Source organism: Apaloderma vittatum, unplaced genomic scaffold, assembly GCF_000703405.1.
Source record: "Apaloderma vittatum isolate BGI_N311 unplaced genomic scaffold, ASM70340v1 scaffold117, whole genome shotgun sequence".
Taxonomy (NCBI): domain Eukaryota; kingdom Metazoa; phylum Chordata; class Aves; order Trogoniformes; family Trogonidae; genus Apaloderma; species Apaloderma vittatum.
Window position 1 is genome coordinate 85,915 of NW_009727753.1, and position 20,426 is coordinate 106,340.

At 39.9% G+C, this 20,426-nt stretch overlaps 1 protein-coding gene across 1 annotated transcript in view; it reads left to right on the forward strand.

Moving 5' to 3' along the window:
* Nucleotides 1-8,409: 8,409 nt before the first annotated feature.
* The window catches only part of LOC104277217, a gene marked incomplete at its 3' end in the record, with an annotated part of 319,342 nt that continues 307,325 nt past the window's right edge, over nucleotides 8,410-20,426 (forward strand). Inside the window, exon 1 of the mRNA XM_009873793.1 lies at nucleotides 8,410-8,549. Coding sequence (XP_009872095.1) covers nucleotides 8,522-8,549 — 28 coding nt within the window. The remainder of the gene's footprint in view (nucleotides 8,550-20,426) is intronic.

Below are 20,426 nucleotides of genomic sequence, written 5' to 3' on the forward strand. Positions count from 1 at the left end.
GTTGTAGTGCAGTGGGGGTCTGTATCTTCTCCCAAGTAAGAGGTGATAGGACATGAGGAAATGGCCTCAAGTTGTACCAGGGGAGGTTTAGATTGGATATTAGGAAAAATTTCTTTACTGAAAGGATTATTAAGTGTTGGAACAGGCTGCCTAGGGAAGTGGTTGAGCCACCGTCCCTGGAGGTATTTAAAAGATGTGTAGATGTGGCACTTAAGGACGTGGTTTAATGGTGGACTAGGCAGTGTTAGTCTTACAGTTGGACTCAATCTTAATGGTCTTCTCCAACCTAAATGATTCTGTAATTCTGTGAGAGAAGAACGGGACCTGTCATCCCTTTTGCCACCCCATCTATTTCTAACTTTAAGGGCAAGAGTCCTCAAAGTTTTCATCTTGAGCTTTTTTTTAACCATTACAGTGCTCTATTTAGAGTACCCACATACCAAACGCTTGCTACCTTTACATTTCATTAGGACCTAAGGCTCTTGATTCATTAACCCTAATAACATCTTGTAAAGTAAGCAACTGATTCTTGCATTAAATATGCATAAATAGTAGTAATAGGTGATCCTGTCTATGTATGAGCATGGTGGATGTGTTACACTGGGACTCTTTCTGCTCTCTCCTGTCCTTTTCACATTTATATATCTCCAGTGACTACCCTGAGTCTTCTCTAGGTTTGCATCATTGCCAGTGGCATGTGTACCATTGCAATCTGTATGAATTATTAATGGAAATCCAGCTAAGAACTTACATTGGGCTGAGATAATTCTCAGCATTTCATCAATGTGTGACACAATTAAATCTCTAAATCGTGTTGGTCTTCAAAAGGAGTACTGAATACAAAAAGGGATCCAAGCTCTGTGTTAAATTACACCTACGTAAGTTTGTAGTAACTTTAAGTGAGGTCTGTACAAGATTTGCGCCATCAGAGCTAGATCAGGATCTGACCAAATCTGAGTAAGGGGTGATGTACATCCAAGATGTTGGAACAAAGGCAATTTAAAAAGTGGTCGAAAAATAGCATGAAGTATTTGAACAAGATGTTTCTGTACTGAAAAGGTCAAAGGAAAACTCAAATTCAGGAATATTATGTCTATAATTCTAGACTATTTTACATGATAATAGGATGCTACTTATACTTCCCTCTTAATATTTACAAAAGTTACGTAACTTTTTATTACTTTTCTTCACTTTAACTTACAAATGTATTACTTTTGGGAAGTGTTGTACATCACACTATTATACGAAAAACAAGATGTAAATTAAAGCTGTTTGTAAAGCGCGGAAAATTATATATATATTTTAACAACTGCAGCTTCAATTTTTAATATTGACTTAAATACAGATATGCTCTAAATAAATATCAGTACCTTAGATAACTGTGTAACTGCTGTAGAAGTAAAATTTCTCACCACTTTTTCAATGTGATTTTTACATAAGAAAGAGTGCAAATTCAGACTCAGCACCCAGGCAGCTCAGGACAGGGTTGGGATGAAGATTTAGGTGTCACTATCTGTGCTTTTACTTTTTGAATCCAGTGTAAGAGAATGTGTTAATCCAAAGGAATTAGAAGGATAGTGAGAGTACAGTTTTGGCATTAGGTTTTTTTGGTCCTTTTTGGTTTTTTTTTTTCCCTGTAGACTGACTGATATAGATACATGAAGGAATTTGCTTTTTTAACATAGTTACTGAATATCCTGTTGTGACTTAATCTACTTCTGAAACATATAAAGCAGCTGGGCTTCATCAGCCTCAAATTATTATGAGCGTAGAATATAGCCTTGTTTTGTGAGTGGGAATACTGAGTGTCGGAGAAAATGTAATGCCTGTAATTTACTTTTTTTTTCTTCTTTCCATGTAAAATGATATTCCCATTGTCATTCTACCTCTAGTCCTTGCCACAAAAAAGTAACACATAGGACCTGTAAAGGTCACTGTGCTCTCGTATGGACCTCTTCTAAGATCTGCCAACTGACTGCACTTCCTTTGCATCTCAGCATTGTAAATGTTGAGTTTCTCTATTAATAGAGTATCTATATCCTAAAAAAGGGGGTTGTATTTTAACCTGTCAAGCAAGTGGTAGTGAGAGAAGACAGTTCTGTTCAGAGTGTGAGTCAGTGGACATCACTGGGAGGAACCCACGGAGTTAGTGAGTTTTATATCTTATCCACGGAACAAAAACCCACATGTGGTTTTATCTGTGTTCTGGCTTGCAAATTAGTATGGATATGTATTGCTTAGCTGTGGGGGTACAATATTCTTCATGTACTAAACCACTTTGTCAAAAAGAGCTAAAATACAGCCAGGACCAGAGTGACCTTTCAAGTATCTCAGCACTGTTACTATTGCTCTGAGCAATCTGCAGTCCCCAGCATTAACTGCAATCCCCAGTGCTGCCAACTATTTTCACTATGTTTGTGGAATATATTCTGAATTCTTAAGGACTATATCTTGGAGCTGTGGGATTCCAAGGATGTTTCAGTGTTCAGTTAAAACAAGAACTTCTCATCAATGAAGAAAAGATTGAAACTATGAAGGTGAAGAAACGGGCTGTATTTAATCTTTTAAAAATATCTTTCCAACTAATGCTTTGAGACCTAACACAAAATCAGGTTGGAAAATCTCTAGTTGTCTCTATAAATCACTGAATAATTTTGGTTGGAGTAGACGCCTGAAGGTAATCAAGTCCAATCTCTTGCTGAAAGCAGGATCGTCTAGATCAGATTGCCCAGGGACTTGTCCAGTTGAGTTTTGAGTATCTCCAAGGCAGGAGATTTTGCAAGCACTCTGATCACTTGCTGCAGTATTTTGACAATAGTGCTCTTTCTTCCCTTATACCAAGCTGAAAAATCCCTTGGTGCAACTGTTACCCCTCATTCTACTCCTTTTCATCTCTGAGAAGAGGAGCTCCATCTTTTTTACACTCTCAACTACAATAAGTAGCTGTAGATAGAAGTGACATTTCCTCCTTCCTTCTTTTCACCTTTTCTTAAGATGAAGTAAACCCAGTTCCCTCAGCTTCATTTTGTATCCTATATCCTTCAGCAGCTTGAAGGCCTTGCCTGGATTCCCTCCAGTATATCAACGTCTTCTGTGCTGAGGAGCCTGAACTGGACACATGAATCCAAGTGAAAGTCTAGAGCTATCAAGACCCAATTTCCAGCAGTATTGACTGGGAGTCTTCTCTTTGAACTTCAGGACTTCTAGCTACACCTGAATGAGTCATTCCATTCTTTTTACAGCCAGTGGAGAGAAACAGGTCCTTCCAAAGTGTTGTTTGCCTTTCGCTTTCAGCTGTCTATCTTAAGACAAGATGCTTTGTGTCCCATAGGGACCATTTCTCTACACTGATTATAAAAGCACCACATTCCACTGGTTATGTCTATGTTGTATTTCTCTAAAGTTAGGTGGGGTAATTCCCAGCCTGAGTCTTTGTGGGCAAGAGTTGGTAACTGGCCTAAGTTATAATATTGCAGTTGATGATCACAACCATGCACCTAAACAAAATGTGTGAACAGTAGGTCATTCTTGATGGCACAAATGTTGTCTTCGGGGTTTACTAATTTCTATCACTTTGCAGGCACAGTGAGACAAATAATGAAGGATTAAGATGGGCTTTCAGTGAGCAGTTGCAGAGTTCATATCCTAAAAAGGCTCATTTTTTTTTTTTTTAAATGAGAGTACTCTCATTCTATAAATTTAATGTTAGCTGTGTTTTGAACACTAAAGCACTGCCCTTCATGCCCATGTTAGAGGGCTAAGCCATGGCATGGCGGAGGGTAGGTAACTGAAGATGAGACATGTGGGTGATCTGGGTTGTGGCTTGAGACGCAGCATGGCAATTCTGACATCTCTGCCGTAAGACATCTTGAAGTCCATCATATGTCACTATATGTCACAGTTGCTTATATAAAATTGCAACATTAATTGAGCATTTAGAATTAAATTGTAATTAATCTAAGCAAGCACCGCGCAGTGATCGTGAGCTGTTCCCTGGATTCTCAAAAATACTTATTTCAGCACTCCTGCTGACAAATGAATATTTTCCTGCAGTAAGATGCTGATTTAATCAAGTATATTGGTCCTGTAAACAACAGCTTTTACCAGTCTTCCCTGGTCAGAAGATTTCCCCTCCCTTTTACGAGATATTCAAAGTAGTCTTCCACCGCAGACTGCAGGATACTGGAAATGACCTGGTATATTTTGAAAAAAAAAAAAAATCTCATTCAATCAGGCTAGCAAATATACAAGGAGAAACAGTTGATTGTACCTGATACATATTTGTTGGACTGAGTGCAAGGACACGATGGTGAAATATAATGGCCTGTGATATACAGCAGGTCAGGCTAAATGATCTAATGGTCTCTTCTGAATACACAAACTGCTGGGCTGTGTGCCAGAAACCTGACGGGCTCCTGGTGTTCCCACAAGTCACTATATTCATCCATTCCTACCCTCCTGAACTCTGTGGTGAAACTCCCATTTGCATCATTTAGAGCAGGATGTTGACGTTGGTGATTAATGCTAAAATGAAAAGTACGACAGACTTTGTTGAGAACCTCTGGAGTGCTGGATAATGGAGACATAGCCAGGGCTAAACAGATCCCAAACCCTATGGAACTAAAAAGTCCACTCCAAAGGACCTAGGCTCCATGAGGTCAGCGCCCTTGGGTTTTACTTCTTAGTTTTCAATTCCTGGCAGCTCTCTGGCACAGGACTGCCAGCTACGCCGTGTGCTCTGCAGTGTGCTGCTGAGCAGGGTCTCTCTGCGCTGCTTAGAGGGATCTCTCTTGACATCACTCTCTGCCGCTGACTGGTACTTGCATCACAAGCTGCAGTTTCAAATAGTAACTCAGCCCATCCTGAATCCCTGGCAGTGTGGTTGTCTTCTCCTATTGCACCAATGCTGCTGCTCATCTGGATCCACTGTCAGACAAGTTAGTCATAGCTGGAAATGTACGCACTTTTACTCCAACAATATAGGTCCTGTGTCAGCTCACCTTAGAGTTAGACTCATGCCACAGCTGGCAGAATGAAAACAGAAGAAATACATGAGGGTGACTGAGAAATAGGAACAGGATTGATCCTTTTGCAAAAGGGCAGTGGATTAGGCTAATTGTGACATGAAACAACATTTTAAGGTAGGCAAGCTAGTGGTGAAATTCTGTGTGGCAAGATTCACAGTAAAAGCAATGCTACAGGCTGCATTTGACTTGTGTCACCTAATTTCCTAATTCTAATGAGCTTTTCAGAGTTGGACTTGGCTTTGTTCATTAATGCATAGGGAAGGAGGTAGGATCTTTACTGACTGGAGTATTTTTTCCCCACTGGAATCCCTGGTGCTAATGGTGCCAGTCCAGACATCTCTTGGATGTACTCTAAATATAAAATTTCAGCTTTGTGTAATTAGCTTAGGACCACTGTGGTGCAATCTCCCACCTCTTGTGGAGAAGGTGCTGTGACAAACTAGGAACTTTTTTGTCAGGTCTTCTTAGAAAGCTGTTGTAAGACACAGATGGTTTCCAAACATGTACTATCCTGGAAACTGGTGGGAAGAAGAGGATGTGGTTTCCTCAGAACACCTTGGTGAGATAGAACCATATAATAGTTTAGGTTGGAAGAGACCTTTGAAGGGTTCTGGCCCAACATTTTTCTCAAAGCATGGCCAACTTAGATCAAGTTGCTCAGGACTTTTCTTAGCTGGAGATTTTGCAGCGTCCAGTCCCCTTTTTGAATATTTGAGCACTATCATGGTGATTTTTCCCCCCTTACACTGAGTAGACATTTCCTGAGTTGCCTGTTGTGCTTTCACTGTGTGCATCTAAGAAGTGTATTGATTCAACTTCATTATACCCTCCAATTAAGTTGTTAAAGGCATCAATGACAGCCCTATTTAGTTTTTTCTTTCTAAGACTAAACAAATCTGATTCTTTCAGTCTGTCTTTGTAGGTAAATTTGCTTTAGATATTTTCAGGAAATAGCAAGCGGGACTTCAGATTGTCCAAGGTACTCCAAGGAAAATTTCCAATTTTGTTGAAGGTTCCTGGTTCACTCATTACCTCTGTTTTCCCAGAATCAATATCTGTGACACTGATGCATCAACATTTATTAAGCTTATTAAATTTTATAATTTAAATTTTTAAATGAAATGTCCTTACTTATTTGGGTTTGTTTTTTTTTCTGGCAAGTATTTTAAAATAAACAACTTTCTTCTGCACAGAGCAGCCAATACAGTATGCTATGAAGATGAGCATTTCTCCCATTTATGCTGTTCAAAAGACTTTGATCAGGAAAAAATTTGCTTTTGGTTCCTGTTATTTATTTTTATTTCCAAAAGAAGGCTTGAGACATTGATAAACTGAAGAGAGGAGACTGCTCAGGCATGTTAGGTCTTTGCCAGCTGTTTCTTGTGCAGCTGCTGTCAGGGCTGGGCTCTGCTCTGACTCAAGTCACAGTAAAAGATAGTTCAAGTTTTGTTGTTGTTTTCTAGCCTGACAAATGCTAAAAGGCTTGACCTCATGTGACACAGCAGAAATATCTGAATAGCTACTATGATTCACTTTCAGATATTGCATTTTTTCCCCTCTGAAAACATTTGATAAGCCACACTCTCTAGATATGTTCACACTGGCTTGAATCCCTCCAGCTAAGATCTTGAGATTGTTACCTGCTTCCAGGGCTTGTACACACAAATATTTATTCACTTGGTTCTTTGTAACCTTCCCCCCTCCCAGTTGTCTATTGTTTATTGGATCTTATTTTTCTTGGGACACATATAAACTGCTGCAGCAGGGTGATGTATTGGCATCTCATCCACAGCTTAACTGACATTTTTTATTCCTAATTTCCCTATTGTTCAGTGAAATAAATATTGCAGGTGCTAGTTCTGTTTGAGCTGAGCACAAGGTAACCTGATATCACTGTCCAGGATACTTTGGATTTTCAGCCTTTTATGTGGAAGGATATACCTATCTCTATATACAGAAAAGTAACATTTTACTTAAATAAATGGTCATATATTCTATACCAATCATGATGGTCTTTTAAGACAAAGATCTGCTATAATGAATAAAAAATGATAGTGCAGAGCAGCGCAAACACATATCAGTCTTGTATTTTCCTAAACTGAAACCTGTATTTCCCACAGCACCTAAGGGACTCAGGAGCACAAGACACATTGAACATCTCACACAGTTCAGTTAATTCCAGACTCAATGCAGTGATTAAAGGCATTTGCAATGGAGAGAAGTTTCTCGTATGTTAAAAATACTTGAAAAACATGGGAGTATCTTCAGTGCTGGACAGAGCTGCACCTTTTGTTTTCCGTTCTCTTTGCCTGCTGCAGAAGTTAGCTATGCAGGTATTTTCAGGCACAAAGTGAAGCTAAATGTAGACTTGCATGATGGAGTGCTTTAATGAGTGAAGGTACATGTCAGATACACAGCTGAGGCTCGCTGCTGTTGGGGTGGTCACTCACTTTTGGCTGTGCCTATTGGCTTTGGCATTCAACTGTCCGTTGCAGCAGTAACTTGACTTGCCGACCTACATGAAAAGTAACTTCCTCCACCAAAGTATGTAACTTTCTGCCAAGTTAATGAGTTGAACTACCGCAGAAAAATGCCTGACAAGCATGAAAGCTGGTGCAAGGAATGAAGCTGGACGACTTGTCTGGTATGGGGACAAGAAGCTTTTGGAAAGGTGAGATGGAGGACCAGTACCACCCCTCTGGGTAACATCAAGCTGTTAGGTGGTCTTGAACTTAGGCCAAGCAGGACTTGCCTCTCATTTTCCATTTTGCCAAGTTTCTGCCTTGAGTGAGCCAAAAACTTGATATGTGCATGAAGATTGCAGTTTTACTTGGGCACAAATGACTTTTATTATTTGTTTTGCAGTGATATTCATATAACTCTCTCTTCCTTACAAAATTTCTGAAGACACCTTTATACTTCTTCTGCAAACAGACCTAGAGTCAAGACTCTTGCTGTGCATTACTGATTTATTACGTATGCTTTTTCTGTAGCAAACATCAGTATTAATATTTGAATAGCGATCCATCAAGTCTCTCCAGCAAAGCACAAATGATCTCATTCCGATCTTGCTTACCCTGGGCTAAAGCAGAAGTAGTTTCACTGCATGCAAGCATTACACCAGTGTAAAACTGCTGGAGTTAGATAAAAACTGAGAATGGCAGAGGGTAATTGTAATAAAAAGGCAACAGATCATCCTTTGAGCTCTAGAATACTAAAAGGGTCTATTGTTGACAGGAAATTTTTAGGTAATGAGTGTGCAGGCTTGGTGGGCCCCCTGCCCCCGTCAGTGTGACACATATTTGACAGGATCCTGTTCAGTCTGTGCACTGAATTAGAAATCAGCTGTCATTAAGGAGCGTTGCTTCACAGTGTAAAAAGTTCCTGGGTGTGATGGTGCGCACGAGAAGCAGCCGTGGGGATTGAGCTGGCTGGTAACAAGCATTCGTATTTGTCAGCCTGGTTAACTTCAGATCAGCCTTCTAAACATTTCCATGGAAACAAGAGAAGTTTTGGTTCACTGTAAGTGGCTTAATTTACTTTCTAACTGTATTAAAAATAGAATACTAAACAGGGACAAAACCAACTCTGAAACATATTTTTGATAGTGTGATTTTAATCAGTCATGGCATTCAGTGATTTTTTTCCATACCTCCTGCCTGCAGTGATGGGTGAAGCTTGCGTTGAGCATTAGCTCCTTGAATCTGCAATGGCATGAACAGAAAAATTCAGGACAAGAACTTTGGGACAGCTGAGGGTCTTAAATCTTTATTTTTGGTAGAAAGCAATTCAATGCCCTTGTCTGTGAGATTTCCTGTTTTTTTACAAGGCATGAAACTTGAGAGATTGGGACCTGCTTATACCCTGGAAACTTCTTATATGTGTACTATTTTAGTTAAAAGTCATGTGTAGATTTTGATATGACATAATAGTCACTTGTCCAGTCAAAGACATATTGATGTACTCAGACAGAAATGTACTGAAAGGCTTTCCCTTTTGCATTGGCATCTTTGAAGTCACATCATAGAAAACTAGTGGTAAGCAGATTTTTTTCTCTGGTTTCAAGGAGGAAGTTCAGTTTTCCATATAAACAGATGTTTCTGCATCAGAGCAGAAACATCCTAAACATGTGGTAAAGCAGCAAAATGAGAGGAGCTGTAAGCTGACTCACACGGGTGAGGTTCTAGCTCAGTGTGCCTGTCTGTCTCCTGGGATGTATGCACCCAAAGATGAATTGTCCATCTGACTCAGGAGGTATTTCCCAGTAGAAGTGATTTTTACTCCTGTAATGCTGACAATTGGTAAATGCATGAACTGCTTGAATAAAAACAACTTTAATTATGCATGAGTGCTGATCAGTCTGGAAATCAATTTTGCTGACTCACACTCAAAATGCAACATCATTCCCTGAATTTCAATAATTCTGAGTTTTTATCTTAAGTTGTATTCTAAGAGCAGTCAGAGGCAGCAGGGAAATTGGCCTTGATGTTTATCTGAGCACTGGAAATGAGTAAAGCCTCACATCTATTACAACAGGGAGGAGATTTGCAGCTAACTGTGCTGTCCCTGTTAACGCTCAAGTCCTCACAGGGCACTTGTGCAGCTGCAAAGTGGTAAGGTCACTACTTTACACATGAGAAAGGGAGAGAAAGCAATGCTCCATGCTTTGTTCAATGTCACAGAGGTTTTCTGCTGTTCTGGAAATCAAATTTGTATTACATGGAAGCCTCAAACTTCGCTTTTCCCACTTTTCCCACTGGTCATCACTTTGGTCCACAATGATGAGCATGTACGTGGCCTACCTAGGAAAAATCCAAAGCATCATCTACTAAATTCTGGGGCATTCTGGTAATGAACTAGAACTAAAAATTAATGTTTCTATTGAAAATATGGTCAACCTTAGTTACTAAAACATGTTGTAACAGGTGGCTGGTCTTCCAGCTCCGTTATGTACCTCCCTGGAGAGGAATGCGTGCAGCTGACTGCCAGCAGCTGTGTGTGCCCTTGGAGAGCTCCATCTGACGTGCCTGCAGCTCTGCAAGTGGTTTTAATCAACAGCAGCAACAGGCAGAGAAATGCAAAGACAATGTGACCAAAATACCTGAACAGACTGGACTCTGCTGGTGGATGCTTAAAAGCGAGCATGGAATAGAAAGCTTTAAAATACTTTGAGATTTTGTGCAAACTCTTCTCCAGCTGCTGGAGTCAGGCAAAATAACAAAAGGACGGTTAAGTTTCATGTGAAGTAAATGGTAGAACACTCATCCTTGTGGGTGCAGATAAAAGGTTTGCAAACATGAATGTAACGTAGAAAAAGAGCTCGGAAAACCAGAAATTTGTAGACTGCAATGACACTGTGAGCATTTCCAGATGGGACAATTCAGGTCTTTAAAATATTAACACTTACAGGTTGAACCTATACTTTTTTAATAATACCCTCCTCCCTTCTCACCATAAAATGTAATTCCTCATTTTTAACATGGGTTGCTATAGTGACTTGTTTCTCTGCTAAAGCTTCTTTATGTCCTTATAAACTGAGGTCCTAAGTCTTCCCTGATAAGTGTGTGGGTTTGGGCTGGGAACAGAATATAAATGATTTTCCATGTACTGCAGTCATTTGCGTAGTGCTGCTGAGGTAAAGGAGAGAGATCATTAAGCTTTCGTTATTAAACAGTATCCGGAGCAAAGCAAGCTAAAGAAATACTCTGAGTGGAACAATAGAGGACTGAAAAATTATAATGGTCCTCAAATGGTTTGGAAATAAAGAGAACAACTGGAGAAGGTTTAAAACGTGGGGTTTTTTGCGTCAAAAACAGTTGGATTTTGAAGGCTCTTGCGGTTTCAGTAATATCCAGATATCTCAGGCAGAGGCTGGCTGAGAAACTACTGTGTAGAAATCTGAAGTATATTAAGCTCTGAGAAAAACGATACTGTTGCAGAAGTTGCTGCAAAAAAAGGGGTTTCTTCCTCTTAGCTCCGGCCATGAGGTGACAATGGCAGCATCAGACCTCAGGGGTTTTCCATATGGGAAACAGACCAGTTTGCAGCCTATTTGCAGTGAGGAGGTGGAGCTGTTCGTTAGAGATGTTGGTTGTAAGTTGAACGCAGGGGAATACACAAATGTGGTAGGATGATTGAATAAAGAGCCACAACTGTAACGGAGGTACACAAAGAGCAGTTGGGTTCTGGTTTGTGACATCCTTTCAGTTTGACCTGGTAACCATCTATAGTCTTCAGAAGGCTTTTTGGAGTCCAGTGCTACCAGGAGAAGCTGGATGGGGAGACGTGAGTGACCGTGAGGTCTGTTTCTTCATTTTGTCCTCGCATGGCTCTGAGCAGCGCACCATGGGGCACCATCCACCAGCTCCGTAGAGACCTTTGAGGAAGAGGAGGTGCTTTTCCCCTAGTTGTATTCACCAGTATTAATTATTAGTTGTCCTCATCATTACTCTTCTATTTAACCTTCCTAGAAAGGCCTGGAGGTTTTTCTCTGAAAAAAAATGTCTACCAGATTTACTAGGCGTTTGTAACCAAGCAAGCTCCTGGTTAGTCCTCATTGTTGATCAGGTCACTAGATTATCCACAAACAAACAGAAGACTGAAGCATCTCTCTTTTAAAAATTGGTGTATGGGATTTTGTCTACTGTTGGAATTAATTTCTAATGGCAATTATTGTTCCACTTAAAAATAATTAGCTTTATCTTCTACTTAGAAAATATAAATTAGGCAGTTCTCTGACTGGATATTCTCAGGAGCACAGGGAAGCTAAACTCACTGGTATTGAGAAGATTTCCTATTTATTAGCTTAAAAACTGTTTCTGTAATCTGTCTAGGATTGTCTGGGGGAAGATATCAATTTATGCTCATACATTTTGTTTTCATTTAATTCTAACTGAACTTAAGCATGAATTTTGCAGCAGTGTCCCAGTGCTTTATTTCCTTTTTTTCCTCTCTTCATTTAAAAAGGCTTTTTGTTGTAGCCCCATATTTGCTGTCATCAAGTGAAAACACAGGTCTTTCAGTTCCCTGCTCCCAGTATCAAACGTACTGAATTGTACGGATCCCTGAATAGGTACAAAGTAAGCTGTTACAAAAGCTGAAAGTCACGTACAAGTACTTGAAAGGCTTCTTTCAAATGTGTTTAAGTGTTTTGAGGGCTTCTTTAATACAAGAGTAACCTCTGGCAAAATTTGTTAACCTTTGATTTACATTCCTCATTTGATTTGCGTTCTTCTCCTAAGTTTCTAATTTAGTTTCTCAATTTGAACCTCTGCAATAAATCTAGGGGGCCAGAGTCTCAGCCGATGCAAACTGACTCGTGTTCATTCCCAGCATCTGAGGATCTGGCTTCTTACATCTGAGATGTTATTGTTTGCATTCTGGAACTTTATTTTCAGTTGCGTTAGTAACATCTGGCATTAACTTCATCTTGCTGTGACAGGCAATTGCTGGCTCTGAATGCAGCTGTGAACAAGCACAATATTGTTCACTTCAGCTGAGCTACGTTTGCTTTTAGCACGGCAAGCTGTCAGAGGAGAGCTCAAAAATGATTTAGATTTAACGTTAATGAGGTGGTACTCTGTGTTGCTTCACAGCTGTGGTCTTTTCAGACAGTATTAGAAAGCTCCTACCTTCCCCGCTTATGCTTGCAAATCCAGTAAAACCAAACGACCCATCCTTCCTTCCTCTGAAAGAAAAAAAAAATGGACTAATGCCAAGAAACAATAAACTAATAAGAATCTGGCAAATATGGAAAAAGTTCTCACTGGAGACCTGTCTGGAGACCATTAATCCTAATGGTCTCTGCTGGTGAGGTGGATCAATGTCCCTTTAAAAGGTATGACTATACTCAGAAAAATTGTTTTAGGGAAAAAATCAGCCAGCAATCCTTCTTCACAGTTCTGATTTTTCTATACTGAGTCATAACTGCCAATTGTAATGCCAGCGTCTTTTTGTTTTAGTGGTCCTGCTGAGCTGGAAACACTTTGAGAGAGGGAACAAGAGAAGAACCCCATGTATCAGTGCAGGTTGGGAGCTGACCTCTTGGAGAGCAGCTCTGGGAGAAAGACTTGGGAGTCCTGGTGAACAACAGGCTGAACATAAACCAGCAATGTGCCCTTGTGGCCGAGAAGGCCAATGACATCCTGGGATGTATCAAGAAGAGGGTGGCCAGCAGGTCAAGGGAGGTTATCCTCTCCATCTATTCTGAGCTGGTGAGGCCTCATCTGAAGTTCTATGCCTAGTTCTGGGCTCCCCAGTTCAAGAAGGACAAGGAACTACTGGAGAGTGTCCAGCACAGGGCCACTAAGTTGATTAGTTGACCTGAGCATCTACCATATGAGGAAAGGCTGAGAGAGCAGGGTGTGTTTAGCGTGGAGAAGAGGAGACTGAAGGGGGATCTCATCAGTGCTTAGAAATATCTAAAGGGTGTGTGTCAGGAAGGTGGGTCCAGAGTTCTCAGTGGTGTCCACTGACAGGAAAAGGGGCAATGGTCACAGACTGGAAAACAGGAAGTTCGACCTAAATATAAGGAAATACTTCTTTACTGTGAGGGTAATGGAGCACTGGAACAGGCTGCCCAGAGATTCTGTGAAGTCTTCATCTCTGGAGACTTTCAAAGCCCGCCTGGACATATTCCTGTGTGATCTACTCTGTCAGGGGGGTTGGACTAGATGATTTCCATAGGTACCTTCTAACCTCTACCATTCTGTGATGTTTCTGTGATGATTCTGTGAATTGAGTTCTAGTCTTTTTTATGTACTGTTAGTGGAATATTTTACTTAGTGTCAGGTGCGGAGCCAAACATCACGCCGGGAAACAGACTTTGATGGCATCACTGAACTTGCCTTTACACTAAGACTTGCCTTTACACTAAGAGCCTTTACACCTGGTCACAAGAGTTGTTATGGGTATAGCCTCATTTGGACTGTGTACTGAATTTCGGGACTGACTTTAATGCCAGTGATACAGAGCTGTGAAAAGCAAATAAAAAAAAGAACAAAGATGAAGGACCTGAAGAAATGCATGAAGTGATCCCCACACCAGGCACTAGCTGCTACCCATGAAGTTTTGCAGAAGCTTCCTGGGTGAGACTGAGTAAAAACCAGAATAAAACAAGCAAGGGGAAAGCCCAAAGACTTAGATAAGTTGATGATATTTTTAGGAGAGAAATTAAATAGAATGGCTGAGGCTGGAAAGGACCTTAGAGATCATTTAATCCAACCTCTCTGTCATGGGCAGGGACGCCTCTCAACTAGATCAGGCAACACACGGGGACCGAACAGGGATCGAACCCGTGACCTTGGTGTTATCAGCACCATGCTCAGGTGACTGAGCTCTCTGGCCTCCTAACAGATAAAAAACTCAGATAGGGAACATATACCTAATTTTGTAATGTTATGTCCAATATAGCACTTGAGGTTTCTTAAAGTGAGACTTTGGATAAAAGTGATGCTGTGGCATAGCTGAAAGCTGCACAAGAAGAGCAAAGAGGTGAAACAGCACCACTGAGCTGCAATGTTTACCAGGGATTCAGCTTTCTGTGATGTGGAGTTTGCATCCACTGTTCTGTGGTGGGTTTATCATTAGCAACGTGGGCTAATCCTGGAGCAATTGATCCGGGATGACTTTTACCACTGATCGCTGGGAGAGAAGAATGAGGCCGTATGACCACTCTACAAGAAGTTCAGAGCTGGAGGTTTTCAGCCTAAAACTTATTTACCTTTTCGTATTTAAGAGAAGGGAGGTAAGTGTCTCCTTCAGGCTGGAGGCCTGGCTTTGTTCAACAGTGGGTTTAAATTAACCTCATTATAAGTGAGAGCTCGATGGCTTTTTTAGTGCAGAGATTTGTCTGTTTAGTTAAGATGTTCAACCACTACTAATTAGCATCCATCACTGACTGGTCGACTATTCATTTAAATGATTGTTAATGGGAACTACACCCATTGAGACATTGGGTTAAATGCCAGTTTAATGAGGATATGTTGGCTATTTTGCTGTAACTGAAGCTCTATTCATCTGTTGAGAGAAGTAAATGTTCCTCTCCTTTCTCACTAAAGAGTTTTTGAAACTGTGATCCTGAATAATTCAATTAAAAGAAAGCCCATCAACACTGGAGGAATACGTTAAGAAAGTGGGAGTAATAGAGAAATAGAACAATATACCTACAAATTAAGTTAGGTAAGAGCACATATATTTAGCTATTAAAACCAATCTTTGGTTTTACTACAAATTTTGAAAAACTGGTTTCTTCTAAAAGGTGCCATTTCCACAGCACTAGAAAATGAAGTCTTTATCCACTGAGGCAATGCAGCACAGAGAAGCAGCTGTGACAGCCTCTGTCTGTGAATGACACCTTGCAGATTGAACCAGGGAGCTCCAGAGTGGAAAGCAAGAGTTGCTGTTGCAGGAGCAGAAGACTTTGCCAGCTTGCTTTGCCTGACTTTGTTCGATTATGCAAGTTCTTCACCCTCCCTTCTGTGAGGAGAAGCCTTACCTTGGTGCTGTGCTCTCTTGGTGGGTGGCAGTGCCACTGCCTGGTGGCATTGGCTGCAATTCCAACAAGTGGCAATGGGCACCTGGCAACATACCCAGCCATAGCATTGTAACCCCAGTAACTCTTCCCCATCCATACACTTCTTTGGAGTTATATAAGTAGAAAATTCTAAGCGCATGAAGCCAGAAATATGGAAGAATACAGAACAGATGAAGTGAGAGATTCTGTCTTAAAATAAAACTTTCTCTTCTGATTCTGATTTAGACTTTCTTCACTCCAGCTGGCATTCCTTACCTGCCTTCAACAAAGTCTGCAGTGGCTCTTACCAAGCTGTGTAATGTGCCTATGCCCTCATTAACCTTCAGCTGCTCTTGATACCATTGACCATACCCTTCTTCCAGGGTTTTCTTCCCCTTCGGTGACTCTAACATCTTTTGAATCACATTTTTGTCACCTTACGACCCTTTTCCAGCTTTCTGTGAGGACTGCACAAAGACCTGCCTTTGATCTCCTTTTCTCCTTGGTATTGTTATGCACAAATACAAATTTATCTTATCATGTCTAGGTTGATGGCTCATGGGCTTGCCTGCCTACTCCAGGTCATTTTTATTTTGTCCAAACAGTGGTCTGGGGTTGCTTTTCTGACAGGTCTGACTGACATCTAGATATCAATTCAAGCCACAACCAGCACAGAGCTATTGTTAATATTTTCCAGTACTGTCTCTTTTGGCGTCTTGTTGAGGGAAAAGATAAGAAAGTGAGCTTTCCTGAATCTAGTTTGGTTGGATCTTGCAAATCCTTCTGCATAACTTCTTTTAAGGATACGGTCTTTTTGTAAGTGTAACATAGCTACGAGTCTTATTACCTGGTATCTCAGTTACTGTAAGATTCTTTTTTTTCAGCTTTCTTCCATTTAGATTAATTCAAAGTTCACACACAGAGACATTTTCCTACCCCAGTGCATTGACAACATCCCCTCCTTCCTGCATTGTTTTATTAGTTCCTCTGTCTCTGTTTAAACAACGTAATCTTGTTTTCATTTTGAACAACCTTCTTGTCTCATCTCCACATGGCTTGTCATCTCTTGTTCGTTTTTAAATGTCAGCTTCCATCTTTGATGGGCTGATGATGCCAGCTCTTTTCCTCTTGTTTTTACATCTTCCAATCATCACCTTTCCCATGCTTACCCTCAGATTTGGAAGGAGCTCTCTGAAACAGCAACAAAGCAACTTTCATGTCATTTTAGAAGTCTTTTATTCCTGTGATGTCTTACAGAAACCTTGACAAGTTGATAGCGTGCCAAGGCAGATCCTTTTCATGCTGACTGATATTCCTTGTATTCCCTGGCCGTCTGGGAGCCTCAGATGTCTTCTGTTTCAAACAGGGATCTTCTTTCTGAGTCACCCGTCTCAACAGGGCCCTAGTCCATGATCTGAGGGACACAGAAATAAACTTTGCTTGGCTCTAGGCACAGATGAGGAACCCTTTCAAGCCTGTGCCACTTCCTTCTTTCCTCCTCCACCCTAACCCAACACTACAACCCAGTTCATCTCAGCTTCATAAGATTAACTATATAACAGACGAGGCAATGTCTCCTAGAAACTAGCAAGTTGGGCATCACCTCATGGTAAACAATATCTTTTTTTTGGTTACTGTTTGCTATGGTTTCTGTTGGACCTGAGCCAACTAGACATAAAAAATGGGGTTTCTACAGCAAGGAACAAGTCTTTGCGGCTTCAGCAAACTATCGAGAAGGTTCGTGCAAAGGTACTTTTTACAAATGCCTTAATCTGCTTGCCCTCCAGATGTGGGACAACAGACCTGAGCACTGGGGACATTCTGTGCAACTTCAAAACTAAGATTCTTTTCAGCAAATCTGTAGATGCCCCAAGCAAGCAGAAGAGCACAAACATGAGGCAGATAGATGACATACACCTCAAAAGTTTTATTGCAGGACCATAATCCTCTTACATTCCTTCTAGAAAAATATAATCAATATAAAAAGCTTGATTTTTTTCTTAGATATAATTCAATTTTTTTTTTCCATTAAATAGCTCTAGCCAGTAATGATCCTGTCCAAGAGAATCTTGCAGCACAGCCCCATTTCACGGCAGATGCCCTCAGCTTCATGGTGTAGTCAGAGCATTCATCCAACTACACACTGGTGGGTGCCATAGCTGCGAGTGTCTTGTAAAGGCATTGATCATAGGTCTGAGGCTGAATGTCAATATGTCATATTTCTAAACAAAATAGACTTTCAGAGGGAAATGGTTTTATAGAGGGTGTGAAAGAAGGAGGGAGGCCTTGATTAGGTTCTTTGAGCAAAGGAATTAGAGGGAGAAATCTGAAATTGATACAGGAATACAGCACATGAATTCTGACTGAAGTGAGTGGGAAAGAATGAGATTAAAGGAAAATGCTATTGAAACTGAACTATAAGTCCTCCTGCCTTTTTTTTTTCCTTTCTTTTTTTTTTTTTTCAATCTCCAGAGTGACAAAGCCATTTGGGTTTTATTGACCAGTGTGTCTTGATCTGCCTGATGACATTTCCCAAGATTAATGCGTCTGTTTCTTGACAATGCATATGCTTCATGATGCATCACAATTAACCGCTGCTACTTGGTATGATAAGGAGGGACTCTTTTTATCTACAACTGCATGACTTCTATCTGCATTTCAAATGGCAAGTAAACAGACAGGTCCCCTATCCACTTCTCTCATCTACCTTTTTGAAGTGAAAAAAAAAATTGAAATTCATGCTGAGGTTCCCGGTAATGCATATTTTGGAAAGCAAATTGGTTTGGAAATATAAACAATGGAAAAACACTAACTAAACCTACAATGTATAAGGTACAGAACATACAAGCATCTCCTGTTATTGTAAATCCTTGATTTTATACCTTTTATTTATTTGTGTTAGTAGAAATATCAGATTAATATTTATGAGCTCTCTTTAGTGCATTTTCTAGGGGTTTTTCATTATTTTTGGTATAAATTATCAGGCTAATGCCCTTTTCCAGGATGTTTCAAAGTATATTTTTTGAACACAATGGGAGTTTCAAATTTTGACCCAGTTCCGCAGAGATGTACCATTGTGCTTAGCTTAAAATTGAGATGGATACGTTTGTCTTCACATGCATAAAGTTAAATTTTTGCCTGAAGCCACATAGTTTTTGTCATAATAGCTTTACAAACATCTCAGGAAAAGACTCAGTTAGAAATTTGCAATTCTTTTCATTAAACTCAGTAGCTGAATGTAAACCATCAATAGAGATTGAAATTTACGTAACCGTTGTTTAAACGAGTTTGGCACAATTTCTTAGTTTTTTGGGGGATATCACATGATATAAAATGAATTTCGATTGTATCAATCCTTGGTTCTGCTAATTGGATTGTCAGCAGGAGCAGTGACCAGAAATAGAAGTGTCCTTGGCATATATATCTATTTTCTGGCAGTGTTTTAGGTTGGTGGATTCCTGCACCCATGCTATGGAGATCTCCAATAGCTAAGAGGTGATGATGAGTAGGTGTCCTGTTATTAAACTGGAATAGACATGAAACAGTGGTCTAAAAGTGAAATATATTTACATCTGTGTTGAGAGAGAATCCAAACTTGCAATCTGTTTACTTCTTTATTGCAAATGTAAAGACAGAGTTTAAGAAATGTTTTGAGTTCACTTTGCTGATTTATTTCTTGCTTTCTTCTTAATTTCTTCCCTATATATTCCCTATTCTCTTGGTAATTTTATTTGCTTCTGATCTTTATAAGTTCCCTTGCTGACAGCTAATTTTCCCTTTTCTGGGGAATATTTCAACCGAGCCTTGGTATTCTGAATGTATGTAATGCACCTGAATAATAGAATCTATGTCACAGTAAAACAAAATAAATGTCATAACTGGTATATCTTTAATAGACAGGGACATGGCATCATTGTACAAGGTACAATGAGGACTTTTGCTCCATGCATGTTTGTAATAAGAAAAGTTGACAGGATGAGAGAATTCCTAAAGAATGGGATGGTAAACAACACAAAGATTTATGTAAAGCCTTTTACATAAATCAGTTGGTGAAGTCTATTTCAATACCGTTGAGCACTGACCATTTTATTGCCAAAAAGAGAGATCAGAGCTCAAGGAGTATGGTGGAGTTGAATGACCTGAAACATTCTGATATGAAAAGAGATTGAATGAATTGATATTTTTCATTTAGAAAAGAGACAAATAGGAGTGAAATGGCTGAAAGGATACAAATCCACAAGAAAGTAGATGGATTCTTTTTTCCTTTTGGCATGAAAAAGGCTATTTTACATAATTAATAACTGAAAATTGTGAAACTATGGAAGTTTTTTTATTTTATTTTTATAATGGAAAGTGGTCACAGTAAGAAATCCAAGCCAAATAAACTAAACAAAAAAAGAGATTGCACATTTTATGCGTGCATCAAAAATATCCAGAGCAATTACTGAGGGAAAGGATCTGAAATTTCATGCCTTGTTGCTTGAGCTTGCTGCCAACAGGGACAAGGAAGAGCACAGGCTCTTTCCCATCTGCCCATCAAGAAGTTATTATGCTTCTCCCTAATAAGTTTCTGACTGCTCACGGTCAGATCCTGCAGAGTCAAGGCTGGACTTGCAGGTTGGTGGTCTGCCGTTGTGTTGTAGTCCCCGTGAATGATTAAACAAGAAGTCCTTAACGTGATGTGAAGCTACTCTAATTGAGTGGTGAAATTTATTTTCCTGAGGTATAAATTAATAAAGTAGATTTGAAGTGTATGTAAATTATGTATTATTTTTGGTTGGGTGCCAGAATACCCTCTTCTGCAGACAGGCAGAGACAAACAAACAATGAACTCAAACTTTCAGTGTGATGAATTCACTTACTACTCTATTTAACCAGTTATTAAG